This window comes from Salminus brasiliensis, chromosome 15 (genome assembly GCF_030463535.1).
Source record: "Salminus brasiliensis chromosome 15, fSalBra1.hap2, whole genome shotgun sequence".
Lineage (NCBI taxonomy): Eukaryota > Metazoa > Chordata > Actinopteri > Characiformes > Bryconidae > Salminus > Salminus brasiliensis.
This window is the reverse complement of record NC_132892.1, coordinates 32135761-32163530: the sequence shown is the minus strand read 5'-3', so window position 1 is coordinate 32163530 and position 27770 is coordinate 32135761. Positions and strand designations below refer to the sequence as shown.

Here is a 27770-nt window from a genome sequence, read left to right as displayed (position 1 = left end):
TCATTGAATCTCCAGGAGCCTCCACAGTTTGGTTCGAGAGGCTAGTGTGTTACGTTCACTTCCTGCTCATGCTCCTAGGTGACCCCGGCTCTAGGCAGTCGCTTCATACTCGGATCAGGTTTTCTGGTCATGTAGCTTGCTCCCCAGATACCCCTGTATGTACTCAGAGATCTCTGGCTCTGGATCTAGTTTATAGTTACTCCTGTTGCCCAAGCTAGGGCAAGCTCCTAATGCCCCTCCTTAGTTTACCCTCTTGTTATAATCCTGCTCAGCTCCCTGCTCCTCCAAGTCCCAGGTTTGTTGTTTGCTGTTTGACCCTTAGTTGCTGCACTTTGTATTTCCTAGCACCTGGTTTTGGTTTTGTTACTTTAGTGAACATTCTTTGCTTTGTTCCATCTCTGCGAGTGTTCATCCCTTTTTGTCTGGCCGTACACGCCATGACAGTTAATACATTTTTGATGTCTGTTTTTCAATTTAGGGTGTCTTTATATCAAAATAGTGAATACAAACTATGACAACAAATATTTGTATTTATTTATAATTGTAAACACCAAAATGAAATATTTCTTAAAATAAATTCTTATTTAAAATTCTAATATATTAATGTCTGCGAATGTTCTGTCAACTATGTTAGTGTTGGTGTTCGTGTAATTGCAATCCTTATAACTTTTGTAGTGGTTTTTTGGTTTTGCTTGCCCATCTCATTCTTGTTGGAGTCCCCCCCCCTTGCTGTAATGGTGTTCTCCCACATTTGCATATGAAGACGGCAGGGTCTTTTATATGTAAGCTTCAATCAAACTAGACAGACTATCTCACCTTCAGTCCTGCTTTGATGAAAACGAAGATATAGGTCAACAGCAGGCTTATGCACAAGTTGACCAGAGCCACGTTTTTCACATTCAGTTGCCGTCGATAAAGAACAAAGGTCAACAGAGTCAAGCCCAGGAACACCAACCCCACTGGTGTAATGGACATGGCCGCTGTGGCCAATGCTGGCTCATTGGTGGGGTCAGGGACTATCGGATTAAAAGAGGACATCTGGAGTGAAATGCATTATTGAGGAAAAAAACACATTTGTAGGCAGTTTGGTGAGGAACAGGATTTCACCAAGATCTGGAAATAACTTTCTGTTATTGGAGTTTTTGTACAGTGTACTTGCTTTAATAAAAACAGTTAGGATGATAATTTTGTGTGGTTTCTTAAAGAATGGAAAGAAAATGTTGAGAATCTTTAAAAATCTAGAACAAAATAAAATAATCGTCTGTTCTTTAGAAGAACCTATTTCTTTAGAACTGTTCAAGAGTCTTACCATGTGGTATGTTTTTGTAACACCAGCATATTGGATAATCATCAGTTGGATAAATTGGAACTGTGCTGCAATTGTTCCACTCTTCAGTGTCTTTCCTGCTCACACAGAATTCCATATTTTCCGTATCATCCTCCTAGCCAAAGCAAAATTACAATTACAATAATAAAAAATTGTGTTGTTATTTCATCTTAATATAAGAGACCCGAGGAACATAATGTAACATTAAAATAGTAATTTTTTATTTGCTATTTTCTTAAAGCATTCTCCTGCTTTGTGGTCATCACTTTTTTAATCTTCGACTTCACTATATTCACACACACACACTATATTTACAGAAACAACAGTTTTAACCAGGGGTGCACATCATCGACTAAGACATTCATGTAAACTAAGCCTATTCTGTTTTCTGATTTCTTCTCTTTTGTTTTTATGTGGTTCTGTCAACTGCCAGGGTTCTATTTTTATTTTGTTATAATTTTATTTTATTTTATATTTTATGATGCATAATTCATTCTTTTCATCTTGTTTTGTTAACAGTGCTCTTCCACTTGTGAAAGAGGATAACCATAAATGACATTACATTTGAGATATTACATACAGTGGGGAAAAAACATATTTAGTCAGTCACCAATTGTGCAAGTTCTCCCACTTAAAAAAATGAGAGAGGCCTGTAATTGACATCATAGGTAGACCTCAACTATGAGAGACAAAATGAGAAAAAAAAATTTAAAATCACATTGTCTGATTTTTAAAGAATTTATTTGCAAATAATGGTGGAAAATAAGTATTTGGTCACCTACAAACAAGCAAGATTTCTGGCTGTCACAGACCTGTAACTACTTCTTTAAGAAGCTTCTCTGTCCTCCACTCATTACCTGTATTAATGGCACCTGTTTGAACTTGTTAACAGTATAAAACACACCTGCCCACAACCTCAAACAGTCACACTCCAAACTTCACTATGGTGAAGACCAAAGAGCTGTCGAAGGACACCAGAAACAGAACTGTAGACCTGCACCAGGCTGGGAAGACTGAATCTGCAATAGGCAGCAGCTTAGTGTGAAGAAATCTACTGTGGGAGCAATAATCAGAAAATGGGAGACCTACAAGACCACTGCTAATCTCCCTCGATCAGGGGCTCCTCGCAAGATCTCAGCCCGTGGGGTCAAAATGATCACAAGAACGGTAAGCAAAAATCCCAGAACCACACGGGGGGACCTAGTAAATGACCTGCAGAAAGCTGGGACCAACGTTACAAAGGCTACCATCAGTAACACACTACGCCGCCAGGGACTCAGATCTTGCAGTGCCAGACGTGTTCCCCTGTTTGAGCCAGTACATATCCGGCGCGTCTGAAGTTTGCTAGAGAGCATTTGGATGTTCTGGAAGAGTATTGGGAGAATGTCTTATGGTCAGATGAAACCAAAGTAGAACTGTTTGGTACTAACACAACTCGCTGTGTTTGGAGGAGAGTGAATGCTGAGTTGTATCCAAAGAACACCATACCAACTGTGAAGCATGGGGGTGGCAACATCATGCTTTGGGGCTGTTTCTCTGCAAAGGGACTAGGACGACTGGTCAGTGTACATGAAAGAATGAATAGGGTCATGTATTGTGAGATTTTGAGTGCAAACCTCCTTCCATCAGCAAGGCCATTAAAGATGAAACGTGGCTGGGTCTTTCAGCATGACAATGATCCCAAGCACACTGCCAGGGCAACAAAGGAGTGGCTTCGTAAGAAGCTTTTCAAGGTCCTGGAGTGGCCTAGCCAGTCTCCAGATCTCAACCCCATAGAAAACCTTTGGAGGGAGTTGAAAGTCCATGTTGCCCTCCAATTGGTGACTGACTAAATACTTTTTTTCCCCACTGTAATCTATTGTGTATATATCATAATTACTAAGAAACCTGACTTACAGTGAATTTCAGAGTCATGTTAGGCTGTGTGAGAGACGTGTTGAGTTGAATAGTTGATACCACTGTGGACACCATAGTATCAAAGATTCTGGGATCAAGAAAATTTGAAAAGTTGCTGTATGTCACCAAGAATGTAGCTGCCAATCCTAAAATAATCAAATACATGAGTGTTAAATTGAAGAAATAAATACGTGCTGCTCAGATACATATAATTTTCAGTCTAATTTAAATAAGTAATTTAAAATTAAGTAAATTAAGTAATTTACACAATAACATTAATACAATATTCTAATTTTACCAATAAATATAATGATCAGATTTTGGTGCTGTCTAAAATAATGACTAAACAATTCATAAGTAAATAAAGAATAAAACTTAACTTAAAAAGTTAACTGATGTACCACTAATGGATAATCAATGACTTACTATCACATGATTAATACACACACAGACAAAATTGTTGGTACCCCTCGGTTAATAAAAGACCCACAATCATCACAGAAATAACTGACAAATCTGACAAAAGTAATAAAAAATAAAAAATTTAAAATGCAACATTCATTTTGAACCATGCTTCAACAGAATTATTTTACTCATGAGCCAGGCCTGGATAAAAATGATGGTATCTCTGAAAATAATGTGTCAGTCATTGGGCCTATATATAGGGCTACAGGTAGTCACTGTGCTGTTTGGTGACACTCAACATGGACCAGAGGAAGCGAAGGAAAGGGTTGTCTCAGGAGACTAGAAATTAGATCCCAGAAAAACTTCTAAAGAGATTAGGCTCAAGGAACATCAGTGTCGGATCGCACCATCCATCACTGTTTGAGCCAATGTGGACTTCATGGGAGACGACAAAGGAGGACACCACTGTTGAAAACGATTCATAAAAAAGCCAGACTGGAATTTGCCAAACTACATGTTGACAAGCCTCAAAGCTTCTGGGAGAATGTCCTATAAATAGATGAGACAAAAATGAAACTTTTTGCCAAGGCACATCAGCTCTATGTTCACAGATGGAAAAATGAAGCATATCAAGAAAAGAACACTGTCCCTCCTGGGAAACATGGAGGAGGTTCTGTTATGTTCTGGGGCTGCTTTGCTGCATCTGGCACAGGGTGTCTTGAATCTGTGCAGGATACAATGAAATCTCAAGACTATCAAGGGATTCTAGAGAGAAATGTGCTGCTCAGTGTCAGAAAGCTTGGTCTCAGTCGCAGGTCAAGGGTCTTGCAACAGGATAATGACCCAAAGCACACTAAAACACTCAAGAATGGCTAAGAGGAAAACATTGGACTATTGTGAAGTGGCCTTCTATGAGCCCTGACCTAAATCCTATTGAGCATCCTTGGAAAGAGCTGAAACATGCCGTCTGGAAAAAGCATCCTTCAAACCTGAGACAACTGGAGCAGTTTGCTCATGAGGAGAGGGCCAAATATACCAGCTGAGAGGTGCAGAAGTCTCATTAACAGTTGCAGAAACCATTTGATTGCAGTGATTGTCTCAAAAGGTTTCTGTCCAGGGCTGTTTCATGAGTTTACTTTTTAAAATAATTCTGTTAAAGCATGATTCAAAATCAATGTCTGACTTGTGGGTTTTTCTTTCATTAACCGAGGGGTACCAACAATTTTATCTATGAGTGTAATTACTTTGTGATCCCTAATGTAAAGTGTCTGAACAAGCTATACATAACTTCAGAGGTATGTACAGTCAAAAGTTTGAGTACCCCTGGTCAAATGAAAGTTTTTTTGACAAGTGGACAAATCTCTTACGAGGATTTTTACACTGAAATATTCACAAACACATGTAATTGTACCAGGGGTGCCCAAAGCTTTGCATAAAATAGATTGTGTAGATGTAAAGACATATACATTATAAAGATTTGGTTCTATTATGAGTATTGAGTACAATCAGCACCTAAACATCCATATGGTGGCATTGGGAGTCTAGATTGACACCAACAGTACCCAGTATAATCTTTACAGTTTTTCCGACAGAGAGATTCACCACAGGAGGAATGACCTGTGAAAAAAATTGTTTTCATGATGTTATGACTAATGAACCAATATAAATGCTCCAAAATTATTACAATTTATTTTAACTTCCATTTAAAGTTAAGAAGTTTTTTTTTCTTCTTCTGTAAAGTTCTTTGGAGAATGAATTTTGCATGACAGTAACAATATACAGGTATTACAAAACTATAATAATATAACTAAATAATATATTGAAATTTGAAAATACATATCTATTAAGATGAATTACAGTGGCACAGTAGTTTGCTTCAGCTTTGACTTATGTGACTTATACACATAATAATGAGGGTAATGGTATTTTATTAACTGCAGATTCTCTTCTTACAACTAAACATGTGTAATGCCACAAACTGTACTGCTGTAATCCAGTGAATCAGAAGGTTAAATGAACAATAATAACATTTCTCATTTGTGTTAAACATTTGATATCTGGTTCTAATCACTCAATTTTCATATGTATCTGATTATAATATGATTTATGAATTGGCTTGTTTTAGCTATAGTGTCTGTTAGTTAACCCTAACCCTAACCCCTAACCCCTAAACCTTAACCCTAACCCAACCCCTAAACCCCAACCCTAAACCCTAAACCCTAACTCTAACCCTAAACCCTAAACCCTAACCCTAATCCTAACTCTAAGCCTAACCCTAACCCTAAAATCTAAGCCTAAACCTAAACCCTAACCCTAAGCCTAAACCTTAAACCCTAAACCCTAAGCCTAAACCCTAAGCCTAAACCCTAACCCCTAAACCCTAACCCTAAATCCTAACCTTAATCTACCTTAAGCCTAAACCCTAACTCTAAACCCTAACCCTCAACCCTAAGTCTAAACCCTAACCCTAGTTGTAAAAACATGAATAAATGTGAAATTTGAATGAGTTAGACCAGGTTGATGTATGTAACAGTTTAGATATCAGTTACTGAAGTTGACAGTGTTTACTGAACATGGTAATATTAGTTCACTCAATTAATGGGTGTATGTAATCTAATTATTATTACATGGACATTTTCATGCTTTTCACCAAACACATTATTAATACTCATATTTTCTCTGTAACGTCCAAACAAATCTCATGACAAAGCCACATAATTGCTGAACAGATACCTGTGTTTGGAATGATGTAGTTCACCCTCCATCCGTAATGACAGTCTACACTCCGTGAACTCTCTGTCACTGTGTAACATGAGTACATGTACAGGTTTGCAGAACCTCCACTGCCATCACTAAAAGTGTTGTTTAAGCAGTAGAAGACCTGCAGAATATCAGTAATATCTAAGCAGTAGTACCACCCCTCTTTCAATTCCGAAAGGTACCACTGTGGTGGGACAATAAAAGAGGTGGAGCCGTTCCATGTGCCAAATATATAATCACGTTTCCAACAAACATCTGAGAATCAAAGAATTTAATATTTTACATCAACACAAACAGATTTGAAAAATACAAAACATTTTATGTTATTAAATTGTATTATTTCATTTAATGAATCCTACCATAATCCAAGCATTCTCCCCATTTCCCATCTCTGGTGTAGTTCTCAGTCGTGCTGCACCATCTTCCATCTCTATCATAATTATCATCAGTGATGCTCCAGGGTGTAGAGACATTAAAACGAACACAGTCAGTATAATTAATTCCATTGTGAAAGAATGGAAAAACACACGGAGCTCCTTTTGAATTCCCTTTAGTCGTGTCTGAACAGAAACAGGGGAGACGTTAGCATTAAAAACTACACACTGTTACAGTGTACTCTACCCTGAATACACAGAAACGTCTCAGAAAAATCTAACTCAGAATTGTTTGGATCTCATCAAGGAAATTCAGTCATGTAAAAAAGTTAGGACGTCTCCTTGTCCTTTTAGACATATTTTTAAAAACAATGTGGACAGCATCTACCATCAGAGAAGACATCGGATTTTCCTAGGAGATGTACAAGGAGAAAATCCTAGCTGACTCAAGATTCTTCATCCTGGTCTAGATGTTCTCTGCCCTGATCATTTTTTGACAGCAAGTGTTTTATGCTTGCACACCTTCCATGCTGTACGTTCACATCAACTGTGATAAGAAATACTTGCTAGCATGATGATGTTTTAGTTTTGTTGGAGACCTCTTTACTAATTCTTGGTCTGCACTTGAGATGAACTTACTAGGATGGTCTGATAAGGCCATGTTGATCAGTTGTTCCACTTGTAGATGATTTAGCAGACGGTGGAACAGTGGCTGATCTCTAACTGTTCTGAGATCTTCTTAAACCTCTTCCCAGACTCATCTACAACATATCCACCCTTCTTTCTGAAGGCCTCAGAGAGCTCTCTGGATCTGGCCATGATGATCTGATCTTCACCTCTCACTTCAACTTCAATCAAGATCAGACCAGACTAAACGTCTGAGGTTTAGATCAGACAGACTCTTCCAGAATAATCCTCTCCAACCATGTTCTGATCATCTGCAGCTGATGTTCTGCAGCTGAGTCTGATTCTACACATTTAAAGAAGTAATAAATGTTTGGGGGGAGGAGGGGGGGACTTTTTCCTCACAGAAAAATTACGTTTCTATGAATTCCATTGTATAAATGATGATTAAAAATGTTTCCTAAGGTTTAGTTAGATTACCTCCATCTCTCAGTGCAGATCACATGAAGATCAGATCACCAGATGTTAGAAGATGTTAAAAAAAACAAAGGTTTTAATGGGGTGTCCTGATTTTTTACATGACAATGTTTACAAAACACATGACCTGCATGACAGCATTGCTCAGGCTATGTTAGATATGTTACTCTGCTGATAGTCTGTTACAATTATATATTATAATTGTCTGTAATAGCCGTGTAATTACACATTAATAATTATTGTAATAGCTGTAACTAGCAGATTTTTATACAGTTTAAACATTGTGAATATACATGCAGATCAACTTTAGTATATCGCAGGAAATGCAGCAGTTCAAATAAATGTAATTACCATCATCTTATTACATATGTAATATGTATTAGTAACCAAGTAAGACATTTGTGTGATTACATTAGCCAAAACTAAATTTGATACAGGTGCGATAATATATGAATAGAGGTCCTTTAATGTAAAAATACAATGTGCAATACACCCCCTTATTTGCAAATAAGAGACATTTGCAATTATCTGTAAATAATCTGTAAAAAATATTGTTATTGCTTTTCTACTTCTATTATTTATATTATGTATAAAGTGGTAGTTTATCTACATTTTTGCATCTGAGTGTTTTACTATCCCTTTTCTGCCGCAACACTGAGAATTTCCCCACTATGGGACTAATAAAGGATTATCTTATCTTATAACAAAAGCTGTGCTACTGTAATTCATCTATAATAGTAAAAACATGAGAATTATTCATTTAATAATCTAACAATGTGATAATCTAATAACTACACAGCTATTGCACATAAATAATATATAGCCAGTACAACACTCTACTACAGTCATTAAATTGACAGTATTACAGTTCTGTATTTATTGAACTCATGTTGTAAATGTCTGAAAAACTTTTGTCCATTGGACAGGAAGTAAGCTGGCTGTCTAAAAATATCATCACTGACTGATATTCATTGCTCATCAAACAGTAAGTTAATAGAACGCTTAGTGTGTGTGTGTGTTTGATTGTACGCATGTCATTACAGTTTTACATTCAGTTAACAATGCATTTATTTATTTTGTGATTGTCATCATGATTAAATGTTATTTACCACAGGTATTTCCAACCGCAATTTGATTTGATATTGGTGGAGAGATGTTCTAGGAGTGCCACTTGAGAATTACCCTCCACATACAAAAGTACCCTAGCAACAATGTCAGAGCTTATAAGACAAAAACACCAGTCTTAAAAAAGGTTAGCTTCTATCATTCTTAACATATTAGCCAACATATCTGACATTAAAATATGTGCTATGTTTCATTCCTTACTGCAGTTTCAAATATCATGACCAAAACCAAACGAAAGCTAACCAGCTAAACCTGCTGGAGATTCGCTGGAGATGTCCCAATCCGCACATAAGTGCCCTAAACACAGATTCATTGGGTCTTAAGTAGAGCAGTGATCATCAGAAGTGTTGCTAGGTAGGTAGGTAGGTGGGGTGTATTGTGAGGTTTAAGGCACTGAATTAGATTAGCCAATCAGAGGAAGAGTCTTAATTTAAGTGATCCATTTAAGGTGGAGCGGATAATTGGAATACGGAGCGGGAGAATACTGTTCTGACTGAAGAGCACAGTTTGATGTTAGCATTGGTGTTGTGTTAGCTGGGGGGGTGACTGATAGAATGGGACTATTTAATCTGCTAACCCTGGTAACAGAACTGTGGGGGCTAGAGATTGGTGCTATAATGTGATATATTGGCATTGGTGTACCGATATATACTCGGCCTGTGGCCTTGTGCCTATCACCGCAGTACACCATATCTCATGTTATAGCATGAACCTCAAGTGTGTTATAGCTTAAATGACATGCTAATTTGACTTCAGGAAATAAATATTCAATTAATTGAAATGATCAGTGCAATTTTGTATTTGTTTGTATTTGCAATCATCATTACAGAGTTAAATATACCCTTTAATATTAAGCAATGTTAAATTTAAATGACAAATAAAGTTTGTTGTTCATTTAAACCTGTTTAAGTTTTGACTTACAGTTACTTACAATTATTTGTGTCTCTGGGGAGGTAAGTGGAATTTACAGTTGTGTTTGCAAGCTCGTTTTCAAGTGCATTTACAGTCGTATTTGTAGATTCGTTTACTGTTGCATTTACAGATGCATTTGCTGTAGTCAGTACCGTAGGTAGCACTAGTATGAACACAGCCCCACCTGTTGGACAGAACCATTAGAGAACATTAGTAATCATAGTGTGAGGTGTTGAACCAGGTGCCGCCAGTAGCAGTACAAAGGCTAAATGAGATTACTGAATGTTTCATGTTTGTTGTTACATTGACTTTTTCTTTTCATGTGAGCCTGTATTTTATTTATTCCCCTGGTGCTGATAGCTATCACTGTGTCAGCAATGGGTGCAACATAAAGGAGCTGACTTAATGTATTATAACTGGTTTCCACAAACAATTGGACATTATTATTATTATTGTTATTATTATTGATGTGTTCTTTGATGTGAGAGTGAATGTAAAAAGTCTGACACCTTAATTAGCTTGTCTGGGCTATGGCTGGCAAGGCCAGCTGACCTTGTCCCAACAATCTGCTACTCTATAAATATACAGTATATCAATGTTTAAGTAATTAGTTTAGTAGCTATGCAACAAAACAGGGTTCTGTGTAATACGGGAAAAGGGGTAATTTGACTCATAGGAACAGTGGAACTCTTTTTTTAGCTGGTTTAAAGGTTCTTCAGGTTGTTGAAAATGTTTGTAGACGGTTCTACATATAAAACAAATGGTGCTACGTAGCACCAAAAGGTTTCCACACCTCTTAGTCTTCTAGAACATGATTAATATACAGAACACACACATCTCCTATCTATCTGAGGTAAAGGAGTGTTACTCACTAATTAGAAGGTTCTTCATGGTTTGATTTTTGCTTCTAAATGAAGGTGTTGACCTCTTGCCTGTAGAGAGCTGGTCAGAGTTATGTGAGTGGTGTGTGGACTATGTTTGGATGTACGAGGTTGGATTTTAATACCTAAAGATCTTTGGAAGTGATTTGCATTTTTAAGTTGGTCTGGAAGCAGCAGAACAGTTCTGCTTTGAGTAGAAGCACCTTTGAATATTTGTTTTCTCCTGAACGGACCCTCCCTTTTCACCAGAAGACTGGATTATATATATATTTATTGACACCATTGGTCAAATGTCTGTAAATAGCTGAGCAAGAGGTTATTTCTTAAAAGTTCAAAATAAAACAATTCTTTAATATTTTGAGGAAGATTTTAAAAATGATTTTCTACTTTTACAGTTGCAGAATAACAAAAACATGGACTGCATGGTCAGTATCCTTAGCTCTTGACCAGCATAAGGTTCCAATGCTTCCAATGGGGGTTAGTGGTTTGGCTGGTCTATGAGCATGATCAACCTGACCACTGTGTGTTTCACTGAGTGAATTAATGGGGTCAGTTCAATTGCAGAGGACAACTCCTATGTGTGAGGTCATCCACTGATGATTTTGAGGTGTGTTTTAAGATCCTTATTCTGCTGCAGAAACCATCCTCCTTCCATCTTCAGTTTCATTTTGGTAACTGAATCCATTCTGTCTCTGTGCCACTGGCTGCAACACAAGCACCATTTTAACAGTTGGAGAGGTGCTCTCACCACACAAGAGTCGGCTTCTCTTCCTAAGAGTCTTTTGTATTTGATAGGATTAATAGACAGTTTTCTTGACCTGCATCGCCCCCATTAGAACGGCCGTTCCTTAATTATATTACGTACTGAAGAAACAGCCACCTGAAAAGGCACTGCTGTCTTCTACTGACCTTCCTTCTGCTTCATGGGCATTGGTTATTTAAATATTTAAAAAGGCTTGAGGAGTCAGAATATGCATAAAGCTTTGAAATTTGCATCATCTGACCATTTCCTAAAATAAAATGACTGTGAACATAGTCAACATAGCCCTAACAAGCTAATCAAGGTCTGAGACCTTGGTAGAAGTTGTATGAGAGTTCAAAACGTTTAGGGTGTCCAAACTTTTGCATGCCACTCTCATAATTTTACCTCATCAGCCGTTTCAAATTTCATGTTTGGTACAGGCTGATATAACAAGCCAAAATCCTTCGCCAACTCAAAGATAAACAGACTAACAGGCCTTCATCAAGATACACTATGTGGACAAAAGTATTGGGACACCTGTACATTCAGTGCTTCTTCTAAAATCAAGGGTATGAAATAGAGTTGACCCTGCTTTTATTGGAGCCCAACAAAGTCTCTCATGTCCAGGGAAGCAGACTTTCTACTAGATTTTGGAAGACCATTGCTGTGATGATTTGATTGCATTCAGCGACAAGAAGGTCGACAAAAGGTTGGATGATATTTCAAACCCCCTAACTCATCCCAAAAGTGCTGGATGGAGCTCCACCATCCATCATTCCAGAGAACACAGTTCTTTCACTGCTCCACAGCTTCTCAATGCTGGGGGGCTTTATATATACCCCTCTAGCCCACGCCTGGCATTAGGCAGCATGGTGCCAATAGGTTTATGATGTTGATCTACTCTAGAGAGTCTTATTCTATTGGCAATTCCTCTCTAAATAGACTAGACAAGCTATGTGGGTGCATTTGCGCACATGATCATTAGAGCTGATTATTAGATTATTAGAAAGGGTGTCTACATACATATGGACATATTGTGTACATGGCTTCTCTAATGTCTTGTGACTGTTTCATCATCAATAAGAAGCTCTCTCAGAAACACTGCAGTCAGGTCTGCATTTGCATGCGTGTGCACCACACATCACCAGGTGTCAAATATCTGTTTACCAGCTAACAGCATGATTAGTTTACACATTTGCAAAGCTGTCAACATCTCGCTGATGTGACGGCTGTCCAGAACTGCTTCAAACCTGTACCAACGACATTACTGACTGCCGTCCTGTGGTGCTCAGCCCGGCTTCAGTGTGATGAGGAGGTTGAAGTGTCCGGTTCATTTCAATGTCTCGTCAATCATGACGTTCACTTTTACAGTACAGTGAAGCTCTTCTCTTCACATATCCCTGCTTAGAGGGCTGAGGACAGAGCACAGGGGCGGCCATACAGCTCCCCTGGCCCAACAGTGACAGCTTAGAACCTGGTGGTTAAAAACCCTATGGTCAATAGAACAGTAACCAAACCAACGAGCCTTTGCTGCCCTCTAGGGTCCACTTATACACATGACACATAAATATTCATAATATATATATATATATATATATATATATATATATATATATATATATATATATATATATATATATATAATGTTTCATCCATTGCTGATGTGCAAATGCCTGTAGAAAACTACTTCCACCCCATCTCTTTAACACCCCACTACTCCACCCCACCCCCTTTTAACCCCTTACTACTCCACCCAACCTTCCTTACCCTTATTACTCCACCCCATCTTCTATAACACCCCATTACCCCTCCCCATCTCCTTTAACACCCCATTACTTCACCCTATCTCCTCAAAATCCCACTACTCCACCCCACCTGCTTTAACACCCCATTACTTCACCCTATCTCCTCAAAATCCCACTACTCCACCCCACCTGCTTTAACACCCCATTACTCTACCCCATTTACTTTTACCCCATTACCTCTCCCCATCTTGGTTAACACCTTATTACTTTACCCTGTCTCCTCAAAACCCCACTACTCCACCATCATCTTCTCAACGCCCCATTACTCCACCCTATCTCCTCAAAACTCCACTACTCCACCATCAGCTTCTCAACGCCCCATTAGTCCACCCTATCTCCCCATTGTCTCATTCTTCAAACCCACTTTCTCATCACCCCATTATTCCACCGCACCCCCCAAACACCCCACTACTCCACAATCATCTTCTCAACATCCCACTACTCCACCCCACCTCCTTAATGTTTCAATATTCATCCCAATCTCCACAACACCTCATTACTCCACTCCATCTCTTCAACACTAACTACTCCACTCCATTTATGCCCCATTCCTCCACCCCATATTCACAATGCCCTCTTACTCAACAGCTTAAATTTCATATATCGGTTTCATCCATTGCTGACACATATGTGCAAATGCACATATACATGCTTGGCCAGTCCCTGTAGAGAAGTACTGCCACTAGAATAGGACTCTCTGAAGCACATAAATATGAAAGATGGAGGGAGCTCTTTCCAATGCTTTCTGGATGAGTTGGGAAGTTGGAGGCCTAGCACTGGAAATCACAATGTAGTGTGTAGTAAGGAATCCACTTCACTGGCTCTGGACGCCACCATAGACTTTTGTAGACTTTACATAAAGTAAATGTATTTATTTATTTATCAGTATTAATGCACACAGTGTTACTTGCTGGATGAAGAAAAATATGATATGGTGCTAAAATCAAACTCTACATTAAACCACATGTTATTGCAGAGATCATAATAATGGTCATTTTGTAATTTCAGTATGTATCTGTTCAGCTTCTCTTTGCTCTCTCTGGACGTTGTTCATGGCGTGGGGCTTTTTAGATGGGCAGAATGTGCTTGACCACTTCCTGAACTGCTCTCTGATCTGGAAGAAGATAATTATCAACATGATTTTTGTTTGTAAAAATAAAATAATATAATAAAAAAATAACCCCATTACCATCTCCTCCCTCTCCTCACTGTACTCCAACCTCACCTCCCACACCCCATTGCCCCTCTCTTTCTCTTTTAACCCCCCCATTTATCCACTCTCATTCCCTTAAAACCCCACTACTCCACCATCATCTCCTCAACGCCCCATTACTCCACCCAATCTCCTCACTGTCTCATTCATCAACCCCAAATTCTCATCACCCCACTACTCCACCCCATCTCCTTTAACGCTCCATTATTCCCCCCATCTAATTTAACCCCCATTACCCTTCTCCATCTCCTTTAACACCAAATTACTCCACCCTCATCTCCTTAAAACCCCACTACTCCTCCATCATCTCCAACGACCCATTACAGCCCATTACTTTATCAATCTCCTCAATGTCGCATTCATCAACCTCAATTTCTCATCACCCCATTATTCCACCCCATCTCCTTAACACCCCACTTTAACACCCCACTACTCCACCCTATCTCCTTAATGTTTAATAAAACCCACTCGACTTTCAATAATCAACCCAATGTCCTCAACACCCTATCTCTTCAACGCTCACTACTCCACTCCATTTCCTCAATGCCCCACTACTCCACCATCACCTGTTCTGTGCCGCATTACCCAACCCCATCTCCTAAGCCCCCCATTTCTTCATCCTATCTCCTCAATGTCCCATTACTCCACCCACATCTCCTTTATGCCCCATTCATCCACCACTCCATATTCCCAATGCCCTCTTACTCAACATCTTAAATTTAAGAACTCGAAGACTGACCTCTTTGTTGAGGACGCAGTGGATGAGGAAGATGAAGGTGCCCTGCTGGGAGTTGAAGACCAAGAAGAGAATCTCCAGCACGTCACTGTTGCAGGTGAAGAAACCCAGTATCCAGGGGCAACCGAGGATGAAGAACTGGACCCCGGTTTTAAACATCACGCTTTTAATGAGTTTCCTATCAGCCAGAGTATTTTTTCTCTGTAAGATCTCATTGTTCAGACTCTTCAGAGTAAAGATCACCATGATGAGGATGGCGCCGTAGAGAATCAGGTTTGACTGTAGAAAGAAATTCAGAGTGAAACTGATAAAACTGCTTTATTATGTTGTTTGACATTCAGGATCCCAAAAATAATCATTTGATGATAACACTTACTGCAAGAATGAAACTCACGGGACCCAAAAAACTCCACAAAAAGCCCTTATCCATCTTAATCCAGCATCTGAGAAGAGATGCATAAATCATACATTTCATTCTTATTTAATATCAACAGAAAAATGGACATTAGCTACTGCACAACACTACATACATGCATCTTCATTAGTGTACAATATATAGTCCATGTCAAATACAGGCCCTCTGACAGTAAGGCTAGTGCCTCAGATCCTCATGCTCCTCAGCACTGGTCTGATTCTGAACCATCATCCCAACAGTACTTGACTTTGCTCCCTCTGACCGTAATCACTGGACGTAGGGGTGCTAGAGGTGCCATATGGACCAACCCCAGTTCTGAAAATCTATCTAATCTAAGCCCACCCCACTGATAAAACCCCACCTCTTCTCCGCACTTACTGTTCAGAGCCGTATCCATGAGGCACCAACCCAGCGGACACCCCCACCAGAAGCAGTGGAATAACATATCCAATCACAATCAGACATCTCCAGCCCAGCACCTCCTTCTTGCTGGATTGGATCTTCGTGAGGTTCTTGGCAGAGATGAAGAGCAGAACAGCATCGATGAGCATCCACACAAAAGCAGAGAGGAAGAGGAAGTGCAGAACACCTGCCAGCACGGTGCAGATCATCTGGAACAACGAGACAGAGAGACAAGGTCAGATAAATAGATCAGAATCAACTTCAGGCTCATCAGATTATTCAGTTAAGACTGCCCTGCAGATCAATCCAGCTGGTTTCAGATGGACCACACTGGTCTCTATTCGTCAAAGTGGTTGAAAAACTGGTCCATTAACCTACTCTATATGGGCAAGCAAGTTGGTTAAGATGGCTAAGCAGGGTCATGCTGCCTGTTATCAGCAGCTGGAGCCTGAGAGAGCACAACTGGCCTTGTTGAACATGATTGGCCTCCCTCTGTCCCACATCACAGCTTAGTATGGTCAAGTAAAGTCAAGTCAAATTTATTGGTTTAGCTATTTACAACTGTTGTTGTCACAAAGCAGCAGTAATTAGTAAAAAAACAGAAAAAAAGAAATAACATAAGAAGACATAAGGTGTCCAAGACCCCAAGTGAACAAGCCAACGGTGACAGTGGCAAGGAAAAACTCCCTCAGAGCTGGAGGAAGAAACCTTGGGAGGAACCAAGACTCACAAGAGGGACCCGACCCATCCACCCCTGATCAGAACTGTTTATAAATTATTAATAAAAGTTACCAAACCATCTATACTGTTGAACTGCTTTGATCATAATCATAATCTATTAATCATGGTAGAACTTAATACAGTCATGGCAGTGATGGAGTAGTGATAGGTAATAGTGGTGATATTGATAGTGGCAGATACTTAAGAGGCAGGTATAACAGGTAGGAGGGTGTGCAGCTGGTCTGGCATGGGTGGTGGTGGGGACGGGGCCTGCTGGTAGGTGGCAGCTGGTCTGACGCAGGGAACAATCTTTCAGCAGGTCGGGCTGGGTGCAGATCATATGGGTGTCTGCTGGCTGATGCATCAGTGCTGGGAAGCCAGCACTTTTCTCAGAGCGCATTGGCTGCCCAGTGCCGCTACTTAAGGTAAAAAAGTATAGCATGTAGGAGTGAACACTCACCCGACTGGCTTGTATTTTCTGCAGGAACTTTTGTGTGAGCAGGAAGAGAAGGTGGGCCAGCAGAAGGCTTAAGGTTAGGTTGACTTGAGCCACGCTGTTCACTTTCAGGTGTTGTCGACAAAGAGCAAAGGTCAACAGGGTCAAGACAAGGAACCCCAGCCCAACAGCCATGGCCACCACGTTGATTATATCCGCATAGTCACTGGGAACCTGATATGTTGAAAGAGGACATTTCTACTGAATCTACTGTTTGATTTATATGAATTCATGCAGTGTGGTGATGAAAATATGACTTTTTCACAGCAAAAAAAAATAGTAGTAGTAGTTTCTGATATTTTTTATTTTAATGTTGGTAAAAATAAATTATAGGATATAAGAAAGATTATCTGCCAATAGAATAAGACAATTTAGTAGATAAATAACAACTAAAAAAGGTAGGAACCAAGACTCACAAGGGGGACCTGAGCCAAACTCCTCTGATCAGAACTATTGATAAATTATTGATAAAAGTCACCAAACCATCAATACTGTTGAACTGCTCTGATCATAATCATAATATATTAATCATGGTAGAACTTAATACAGTCATGGCAGTGATGGAGTAGTGATAGGTAATAGTGGTGATATTAATAGTGGCAGATACTTAAGAGGCAGGTATATGGGGTTCCTTGTTATTTATCTACAATTTAGGAGATAGATAACAACTAAAAAAGGTAAAAAAGATAAAAAATCATATAACATAATGAGATATAGTAGATATTTAGACCACATTAAGATAATTTCACTTTCTAATACATCATTTTTTGCAGTTAAAGCCTTTGTTGTACACAATATCTAATCTTTAGTGACACAAGAACACTGAGTGTGATACAGTGAAAACCTCTAGTAGTTTAAGTACACTTTTATAAATACTGCAAAAAAGTATTACTATTAAAAGTACTACAAAGGGATCTATCTGTTGGTGTGAAAAACCTTTTAAAGATTTAAATAAGCTTCATTTGAAATAAAGGTACTAAACCTACTTCACGCTCACAGACATATTCCAAAAAGTCCAAAAACTGGTTCTTCTATGGTATCACTCAGATAACCCTTTGTAGCCCTTTTATTTTAAAGAGTAAATAATTGCTAACTTATCATTGCTAAATAAATGTCTTAACTCATCTAAACACCCACCATAAAAAAAGCTTAATGAGGAAATCTCAAACACCACACAGATTTTTGATGCTGCCCAAACATCAGGAATTAAACGTTCCTTCAACTTCCACTTTTCCTCATCTAGTGAGATCTTGCAATTTGGCCAATGTGCTTTCTTTCTGTTCTTCTCTTTAGTAGATCTCAGTTTCTGTTTTATCTCAGAAATATCTTTTGGTCCATAACCCAACCATTACCCACTTGATCCTTTGTTTTTACCACTGTGTGCAAGCCGAACAAATTAATCCCAGCTCCCAGCAGCAAGGAGCATTCTCAGAAGTTAACAGAACCTACACGTGGAACTGTTTTACAGTAGAACATAGAACATATCTCAACCTGGACAGGACTCATCTAATGCTAGCACTAAACAAAGTAGATCTCAGTTTCTGTTGATCTCAGAAATCTCTCTCTTGGTCCCTAACACAAACTTACCCCCCCCCCCTTTATATGCTCTAGACTCTCACCTTTGATGAACAATTAATTTGCATGATGAGTGCGAAGGTTCCAGGGTAATGAGAAGAGCACACGGTGTGAGTGCGGTTAGTCGAAATGATACTGCAAACATCTGCCACCCATTTAGTGTCTTTCCAGGTCATACAGGACAGTCTACCTTCCGGGTCTAACTCCTAGCCAAAGCAAGACACAGAAGAGGATGTGAAAGAAGGTGGTACAACTTTTGTCTTAGATAATAAGCGACAAGAAGGGATGTCCAGATCTAACACAGGCATTTTTTTAATGGATTGGTTGTCGTCTGTTTTAAGCCTAATCGATTCTGATCCTTTGTTTTTACCGCTGTGTTCAGGCAGAACATATTCTTCTCAGCTCCCAGCAGTGATGAGCATTCTCAGAAGGTAACAGATTAGTATAGAGTCTGCCGTTTGGAACTATTTCACAGTATAACACAAAAACTCTAAATTTAAGAAGCTTTTCCTCCAAATGTTTGTCAATTTGCTTATGCTAAAACCATGTAGGAGGGGAAATGCACCCCACTACATCTTTACTCTTGATGGTGATCCAATGATGATTATTTTCATAATGCATCCACAGTATTAGAACCAAATTATACACTATTAAAAAGAAAGATCATACAAAGGGTCCTATGGGTGATGCCTGAGGAAAACCATTTTTTGGTTTCCAAGTGTGTAAAATAGATGAAACACACTGAACAACTGGAAGAACCTTTTAATTGCTAAAGAACCTTTATGTTAAAGGTTTTTCACACATGCATGTGTTTTACATAAACAAAAGTAGTTCTTAGATGGCCTTTGCCTAAAAACCTTTGTGGCACATTTAAGAGTGTATGATTTGGCTTTCTAGGCTATCAGTTATATGTGAAGACCCTTTTAAAGGTGTAAAGAAGTTGAGAAAGGTCTCTTTACCAATTGAAATGTTCATAATTATCATATGTCAAACATGTATTACTCAAAGAACCCCTTTGTAGCACCTTTTATTTTAAGTCTGTTTCAAACCAGCCTGTGGCAATGAAATTAATGACTGCCGTCCTGTTGTACTCAGCCCTGGCTGGTTTATGTTCATTATTTTACGATAAACATAGATCAGGACATCCCCAAGTTCAGATTCCAGAAGAGAATTACTCAGATAAGTCACTCACTGTAGTGTTTTTCAAGGTGATGTTGAACGGTTTGGAAAGTTGTTTACTGTTGATGTTGAATAATATGACTGACGCTACAGTGGACACTATGATTTTGTCTGTGCCGTCACGTTTGTTGGAAAAGCTGGGATTCAGAATGTTTGACAAGTAGGCGTAGCTTACAAGTGCCACAGCAGCATGTCCTATAATACACATATGAACAAGTTAGAAAAGGTAAGGATGAAAAAATGACTGAAGCTTTTCTGCAGCCAGGGGGATTTCTGGCAGACTGGTTAAGTTTCGAAATGGTAGCTGTGAGCAAATGTAGAAATCCACACAAATAAACACAACAGCCAGTTTAAAGAGTTCTGTCTTGAAATGCTGCAGTCCTGTTAAGACGGTCGCATAAGAAACATACACAAAGAAAAGGTGGCACCGAAAAGTCAGAAATTAAAAACCTACTCTTGCTTGAGGAGAATGGAATGAGGTATCAGACGTATCCGATCTAATTGACCTGCCATTAGTAGCATATTAAATGTCATGAATCTGTCACATTTCAAATAGATTTTAAAACTGGATTTCTCCAGTTTCCGACTTCAGCCCAGTTTGCAGTTATGAACTCATGTTAAACATCATTCTTACACCCAGGAAAGAAATGTATCAATGACAAATGGTTTATCAAAGAAAGAGGGGTTGCTGTCAGGCAATCTAGAGACATAAAATATTAACAAATACAAATGCTCTATTTTGAATTTTTTTTTAAATATATTAATGTTAATATGTGTTAATATAAGACAAACAGAAATAGAAGAGGTTCTACTATACCATTGTTGTCCTGTGAAATTCCAATGAGGTCAATATCCAAATAAGCACTGCTTGTGTTGAGTTGAGGGATTTCTGTCAAAGAGGCATTAGGTCCAACCACAAAGACCTCAACCTCTGATAGATAAAGCAAAAAAATGTCAGGAGTCAGGGGAACTTGATTCATAGTTTTGGTTCCATATTGGCAGTTTTACTGCTTATTTACTTATTAACTGTTAGGTGTACTTTTTGGTAAAGGTTCTTCAACTTTGAAAAGCTTCTTCACACTTGCTTAAATTTAAGAATTTACAAATTTGTGAATTTGTAAAAATGTTTTTTTTTCGATATTAAAAACGTTTTTTCAACTTTAAAGATGGTTCCTCATTTTTAAGGTTTGTTTCATTTACTTAACATCTGTAAAGAATTGCCAATTAAACCAAAGCAAAAAATTCAAATGGTTGTTCAACTTCAAGAAGGTTCTTCACACTTGCTTAACTTCTCTGAAGGAACATCTATTGAACAAAAATAGTTTTTCTGTGGTACCACTCCAGAGGATCTCCTTCGAAAACTTTTTTAAAGGTTAATTTAATTTACTTAATGTTTGTACAGAATCAAAAAAATACAAAATGTTTTTTTTTTCAATATAAAAAATGGTTCTTTTAACTTTACACATGGTTCTTCAAATTTTACAAATGGTTCTTCAACTTTTGAGGCTCTCCTTCGAAAAAAAAATGTTAAGGTTTGTTTCATTTACTTAATGTCTGTAAAGAATCACCAAATAAACCAAATGTTTTTTTTTTCAATATTAAAGATGGTTCTTTAACTTTAAAGATGGTTCCTAATTTTTAAGGTTTGTTTCATTTACTTTAAATTTGTAAAGAATCGGCAAATAAACCAAAATGTTAGTTTTTTTCAATATTAAAAATGGTTCTTTTAACTTCAAGAAGGTTCTTCACACTTGCTTAACTTCTCTGAAGGAATGTCTATTGAACAAAATGGTTCTTCTGTGGTACCACTCCAGAGGATCTCCTTTGAAAACTTTTTTGTTTTTAAATGTGGAAATACATCCCTATTACTCTATGAGTCTCTTAAGAGAAAACACACTTCACCACACAGCCATGCTGCCCTTCAATGAAAATCTGTAACAAGTGATTTGATAGCTGTGAACCCATTTACCCAATGAGTTGAAGGCGATGCTGATTGGGTAATATGTGAATGTAAACTTCACCAGTCCAGACACTAGTTTCTTAGTGCTTTTCAGAATAAGGTTCCCATGGAACAGCATCTTCTGAGGAGAGCCATGCTCTAGAACCCTCACGCAATTCATTTCCTCCTTTAAATACTCCGCCACAACCTGACCAATCATAAGAGAAGTACATGTCACAGCCAAATCCCAACAAATAAGCTTCAGACGACTCAACACTCAAGTACACATTTAGCTCTAGGCCAAGGGTTCCTTACGTCCTTTGACATCACTTGATCAGGCCTGTCCTGAATCTGCCTGAGGAGATCCAATGCACATTCTTCTGAGCAATGATCCTAGAAAATGGATAAGTTTGAGTATGGGTAATGAACCGTGGTTGCCGGTCATTTTGAAGGATTTTGCAGTACGTCATACACACCTTGCAGTCTTCTCTTACCGGTGGAATAAAATCTGAAAAGAATTTTGATAAAAAATTGGTTCATGTTGAAGGTGAAGGCAAGCTTCTCTCAACACACCCCAGCAAGGCTAAGTGTGCTCTTTCAGACTCTGGCTTCTGATAGCACGCAGCATGACCTAGGATTTGAACTAGCGATCTTCAGATCATAGTGGTTGCCCCCCCCCACCCCCCCACCAATGTGTACTTTTTGGAAAACTATATGGACAGCATTATTATATATTCTAGTGTTCTTTCTGTTCATTTCTCAGTGTGTTTCTTAATATCTACAGCACCTGTGCACGTATAAGACTGCCTTGATTTCAGGAAGCCAACTGGTGTTAAATTTCCAGGGACACAATCACAGCCACCATGAGGATTGCACTGAGCACTGGGACCACAGGAAGACGCATTGCAGATGGAATGACCTGTGGAGGAAAGAAGGACACTTACCTAAACAAACCATACTTGATTTACCTTCCTGAGCAAAGGATTTACCTGTGTTTACCTGTGTTTGTCAAGCTGTCTTAGGCAGCTGATTTCTACCCTCTTAAAAGTGAATGTTTCAAATGGTTCCACATTTGGATCCATAAAGAACCCAAAAGCTCTGGAATATCGATGTGTGAGAGCAACGAACCTTTCAAAGGTCTAAAGTACCACGACTTGACTCCCAGACATCATGCTTATATGGGGCTCACAAGAATGGAACATGGGCTAGGTGGTTTCCATGTGGCATGTGTTGGTACTGGGACCAAGCTGGGCTTCCCAAATGGGCCCAATCGTTATAGCCCACCTTAGTCTCACATGTACGTAAAAAAAGTGTGCAAATGTGAAAAACCTTTAAACCAGATAACATGTCCAATGCTGGGCTTGATTGGGTAGCCCAACTGGGAACAAGAAAGCTTTTATCTATAGGTTCTGTGTTTGCCTGTTTGAGGTGGTCTTACAAGGTTCTAGTGTCAGTGAATCAGAATGTAATTTATTGGCATAACAGTACTTAAGCCTAGGACAGTATGCATGTGTCATCTCACTGTTGAATTTACTCTCTCCCCACCCCTGGACATGAATTTTTCGGCTTACATTGTCAGAGTGCCACCTAGTGGCACTACTATACTGTAACAGGCCTACCAGGGTCAGTGCTGGGACCAGGAGGGGTAAAACATTGGTTTTATCTAGGTTGAACACTGCACAAACCCACTCCCACATGGAAACCACCTGGCCCATGTTCCACCCATGTGCCCCTCATGAGCACGTTGTCTAGAAGTCAAGTCATGGTTCTTTAGACTTTTGAAAGGTCTAAAGGTTTTGGGTAAGACTCTACTCTAACTTATGATTCACATATAAGTCACTCTGGATAAGAGCTTCAGACAATTGCTGAGTATGTGAATGATTGTAAATATACTTACGTGTGAGGTACATCCCATTGGTTGGAACGAGATAGTAGAGGACCAGCCCTCTACCACAGTCTAGATTCTTTGGACTGTCGATCACCATCTCACATGTGTAGAAGGAGAAGTCTGCAGAACTGACGCTTGAGCTTCCAATGGGATTATTCAATAATTCACTGAGAGTCAAGCAGTTGTAGACCATGTGGTCTCCACTAATACCAGTAAATTTGTACCACCCCTCTTGCAAGTATAGGTCATTCATTGGCCAGCCAGGGAAAGAGGTGATGTTAAAATCAGTGTTCCTCCATGGGTCAGAAAGAGTCCAATGAGACAGGCAAACATCTGAGAACAAGAGGACTGAATCAGAAGGGGGTCAAGAGTGGGTTTTTGTGATATTCACGGTTCACTCTTCACTGCACACCAACAGATAAGGTTTTGCCTTTGAAGGGCAGGGTTCTCGATGTCAGAAGGTACTACAAGAAACCTTCACATATTCTAGCTTTAAGGTAAATCCCAGTCATGGAGAGTGGTTTGAAGCAAAACCCCAGAACGGTTACATAACAATCTTGGCTGATTATATTCAGACTCTCAAAAATTTGCGTACACCCAACCCACTAGCTGACAAGAAGCTAAACACAACAGCAAGTTTGGGAGAGTGAAAGCAGGCCTAAAAAGGCAAACCGACTGGGGGAAGCACTGCTTAGAGGCAAATCTGAAGTCCTCTGAAGGGTTGCGTTGAGCGAATGTGAGTCAAAAGAACCGTGTCAGCAGCTGATGGAGCGGTTGAAAGGCTAAAAGCTAAAGCTAGGCAAAAAAATGCTAACCAGGTACAATCTCTTCAGGCAGCCAAGGGGATCCAGTGAAGACAATCACACTGTTTTGTAAGACTAATGTCTTGGAACAGTGCGGTAGAGTTAGGCTAGGCTAGGCTAGGCTAAGCTTTACTATGCTTTGCTGCTGTGGGTCATCATATTGATGGAAAGTAAAGCCTTTTTCCTTTTTTCGAGCCCTTCATAAAAGAAATACCAGTGTGTTTCATGGTGAGGTAAAATAACAGGGTGGTAAATAAGCTTGTAAAACCACATCTGAGCATTCTTCACCCCAACCAAAGTCACATACTTACTGTTTAAGTTTCTGTAATTTGATGTTTATACATTTTTTTTTACAATTAAAAAAACTTTAAGCACTCCAGAACTTTTCGATTCTTTAAATGTTAAAATGTTAAATGTTTAAATGTTAAATGTTAAGTTATTGAAATGATTATTAAAAGAACATTCATGTAAAGGTGCGCTGGAGAACCAAACTGGTTAAATTCAAACAACTCATTTTTATGCACTAATGGCGCTTATAACGCACATTCGTCCAATGCAACCCACATAAAGGCCATAGAAACCATCTTACTTTTAGACACACGAACAGAAAGCATTGATCCCTTCAAATATATGAACCTCTCAGTGCTAAGCATCAGTGTATTCAACTCAGTTCAATTCAATTCAGTTTTATTTCTTTAGGCTTTTTACAACTAATGTGTGTTTTAAACGCAGACTGAAGACCCACCTCTTCCAAGAATACTTGGGCGAATAGCACTAAGTAATATGTACTATGTAATATAGCCACCTTACTGTCTTGTGTTTAGTAGAGTCTAAGAATAGAGGATCTTTGAATTATTATTCAAACTATTCAAACTAGCTGAGGTTTTTCTTGGGTAAATAGCAAAGCACTTTTGTAAAAACTTTTGTGTGTATAAAAGATAAAAAAAAGAATCCTACCATAATCAAGGCATTCTCCCCATTGTTCCTCTCTGGTACAGTTCTCAGCAGTGCTGCACCATGGTTTAGAGCCGCCGGGTGCATTGACACAGTCAGTGTAAGTAGTTCCATTGTAAAAGAATGGAAAAGCACACTGAGCTCCTTTAGTTGTGATGTTGTCTGGACAGAAGGAAAGCAGTAGAAGTGAAATCTTGACTGGAATGTGCTTTTCTACAGCACTCTGCACAAGTCTGAGACCACCCTTCATGTATTCATAGTCCAATCAAAAGGCCGGTAAGTTTGGAAATGAGAGGATTAGTATAAATCAACCCGCCTGCGAAAGTAAGGGCACAGTCAAGGTAAAGTACGTGAAAAAACTGGAGTTTCTAGAACTGGAGTTCGGAAAATTATTCAGACATGGAGAGATAATGGCACCCCAAGAATTGTGCAAGATCTAGCAGACCACCAAGATTACACTGCAGAAGAATGAAATGTAAATATCTAAGATCTCATGTTGAGATTATTGTAGTAATATCGTAAGATTTATTAACTTATATTAACTTTTCATTTTTACTTGTTTTAAGTGACTTATCCTGCGTTATTCTAATTTTTATACAATTAAAAAACCTTTAAGCACTCCAGAACTTTTCAATTCTATAACAATAAATGTTAAATGTTTAAATGTTAAATGTTAAGTTACTGAAATGATTATTAAAAGAACATTCATGTAAAGGTGTGCTGGATAACCAAACTGGTTCAATTCAAAGAACTAATTTTTACGCTCTAATGGTGCTTATAATGCACATTTGTCCTATGCAACCCACATAAAGGCCATAGAAACCACCTTATTCTCAGCCACATGAACAGAAAGCATTGATTTACAGAGATCCGGGACCGAGCCTCTTTAGGGCAAACTAGTGGCAACAGTGGCAAGGAAAAAACATGTTTCTGTTTAAACAAATAACAGATATTTCTTTTTAAAGAAATAATGCTTGAATCAAGCAACATGATCTACCAGTGGAGGATGGTGTCCACGAGTCAATGCTGTGGGTCTGGACTGTAGCTTTGTGGATATTTGGGAATTTATTTATTCAATCTAATCTTATGTTGTTGTTTTTTTGTTATAGAACTAAGATTACTAAAAAAAGAATGGGTTGATTGTTTAAACAGTTCTTGTCTATAATGAAAAACTACTGACACCCCTTATATCTATTTTCTGCAGGCTTATAAAAAAGGTTCTACACTTTCTTACTGGGACAAAGCAGACAAGAAGCTCAGACAAAAATGGTTCTACACTGGTGGAGAATAGAGTTTAGACTCTTAGTGCTTCATTGTAGAACATGTAATGTTAAAGAGAGTGCAAATTCCATATTTTATTTTTCTTAACTAATGACTTACAATATATGCAAATTAAGGCTTTTCCCCAATGTATCAAGAACTAACCAATAAAGTAGCCCTCAAGAAACAAAACAAACATTTTATCAAATTAATGAAAAAAGCTGCTTGAGCAACCACCCCAGACTCCAGACCTCAACATTATCGTAGCTCTCTGTTAAAACTTGAATAACATGTCATTAAAGGCTGTTTTGGCTGAAAATGTATAATAAATGATTGTTTCATGACCAAATTAAACAGTAGAACTGCTGGACTAACCTAGTTTCAAACACAGGTTCCAGACATCAGAATTATTGGTGTTTAGGAGGACTCAAACAAATCAAACAAAATCAAACAAAAGAGCTTAACCTAGAGTTCAGATTTGAGCATCTTTGAATGTGGGATAAATTGGATGCTCAGACTTTTAACACTGACATAAACACTGAAAGTAGGACTTCTGAGAAGAATAGGAGCTGTAATAAAGGTAAAGGTGGAGTGTGTGGATACAATCTACCAACTAGATACACCAAGCCAGTCTTAAAAGTCTTCAATAGTGTATACAAAGTTTTAGACTGTACTCACAGTATAATGCCGGTCTGACGCCACTTGTTAGCGCGAGCACAGCAACACCTGGTGGAGAGATAACTTTGAGTGCATCTATTAACAAAAATGAAATGCATTGAACCAGATATAATAAGTAAGCACATAACAGCTACATTACATAACAGCAGGTTCAGAGTAGAACCTGTGTGATATTTCTATATGT

At 38.7% G+C, this 27770-nt stretch overlaps 1 protein-coding gene across 1 annotated transcript in view; it reads right to left on the bottom strand.

Moving 5' to 3' along the window:
- Positions 1-27770, bottom strand: part of LOC140535547 (uncharacterized) — a 56451-nt gene that overhangs the window by 18690 nt on the left and 9991 nt on the right. The window contains exons 12-18 of the mRNA XM_072656946.1: positions 22319-22358; positions 22086-22211; positions 17306-17484; positions 16071-16328; positions 15654-15720; positions 15281-15556; positions 817-1038 (exon numbers count right to left, since the gene is read on the bottom strand). Coding sequence (XP_072513047.1) covers positions 817-1038; positions 15281-15556; positions 15654-15720; positions 16071-16328; positions 17306-17484; positions 22086-22211; positions 22319-22358 — 1168 coding nt within the window. The remainder of the gene's footprint in view (positions 1-816; positions 1039-15280; positions 15557-15653; positions 15721-16070; positions 16329-17305; positions 17485-22085; positions 22212-22318; positions 22359-27770) is intronic.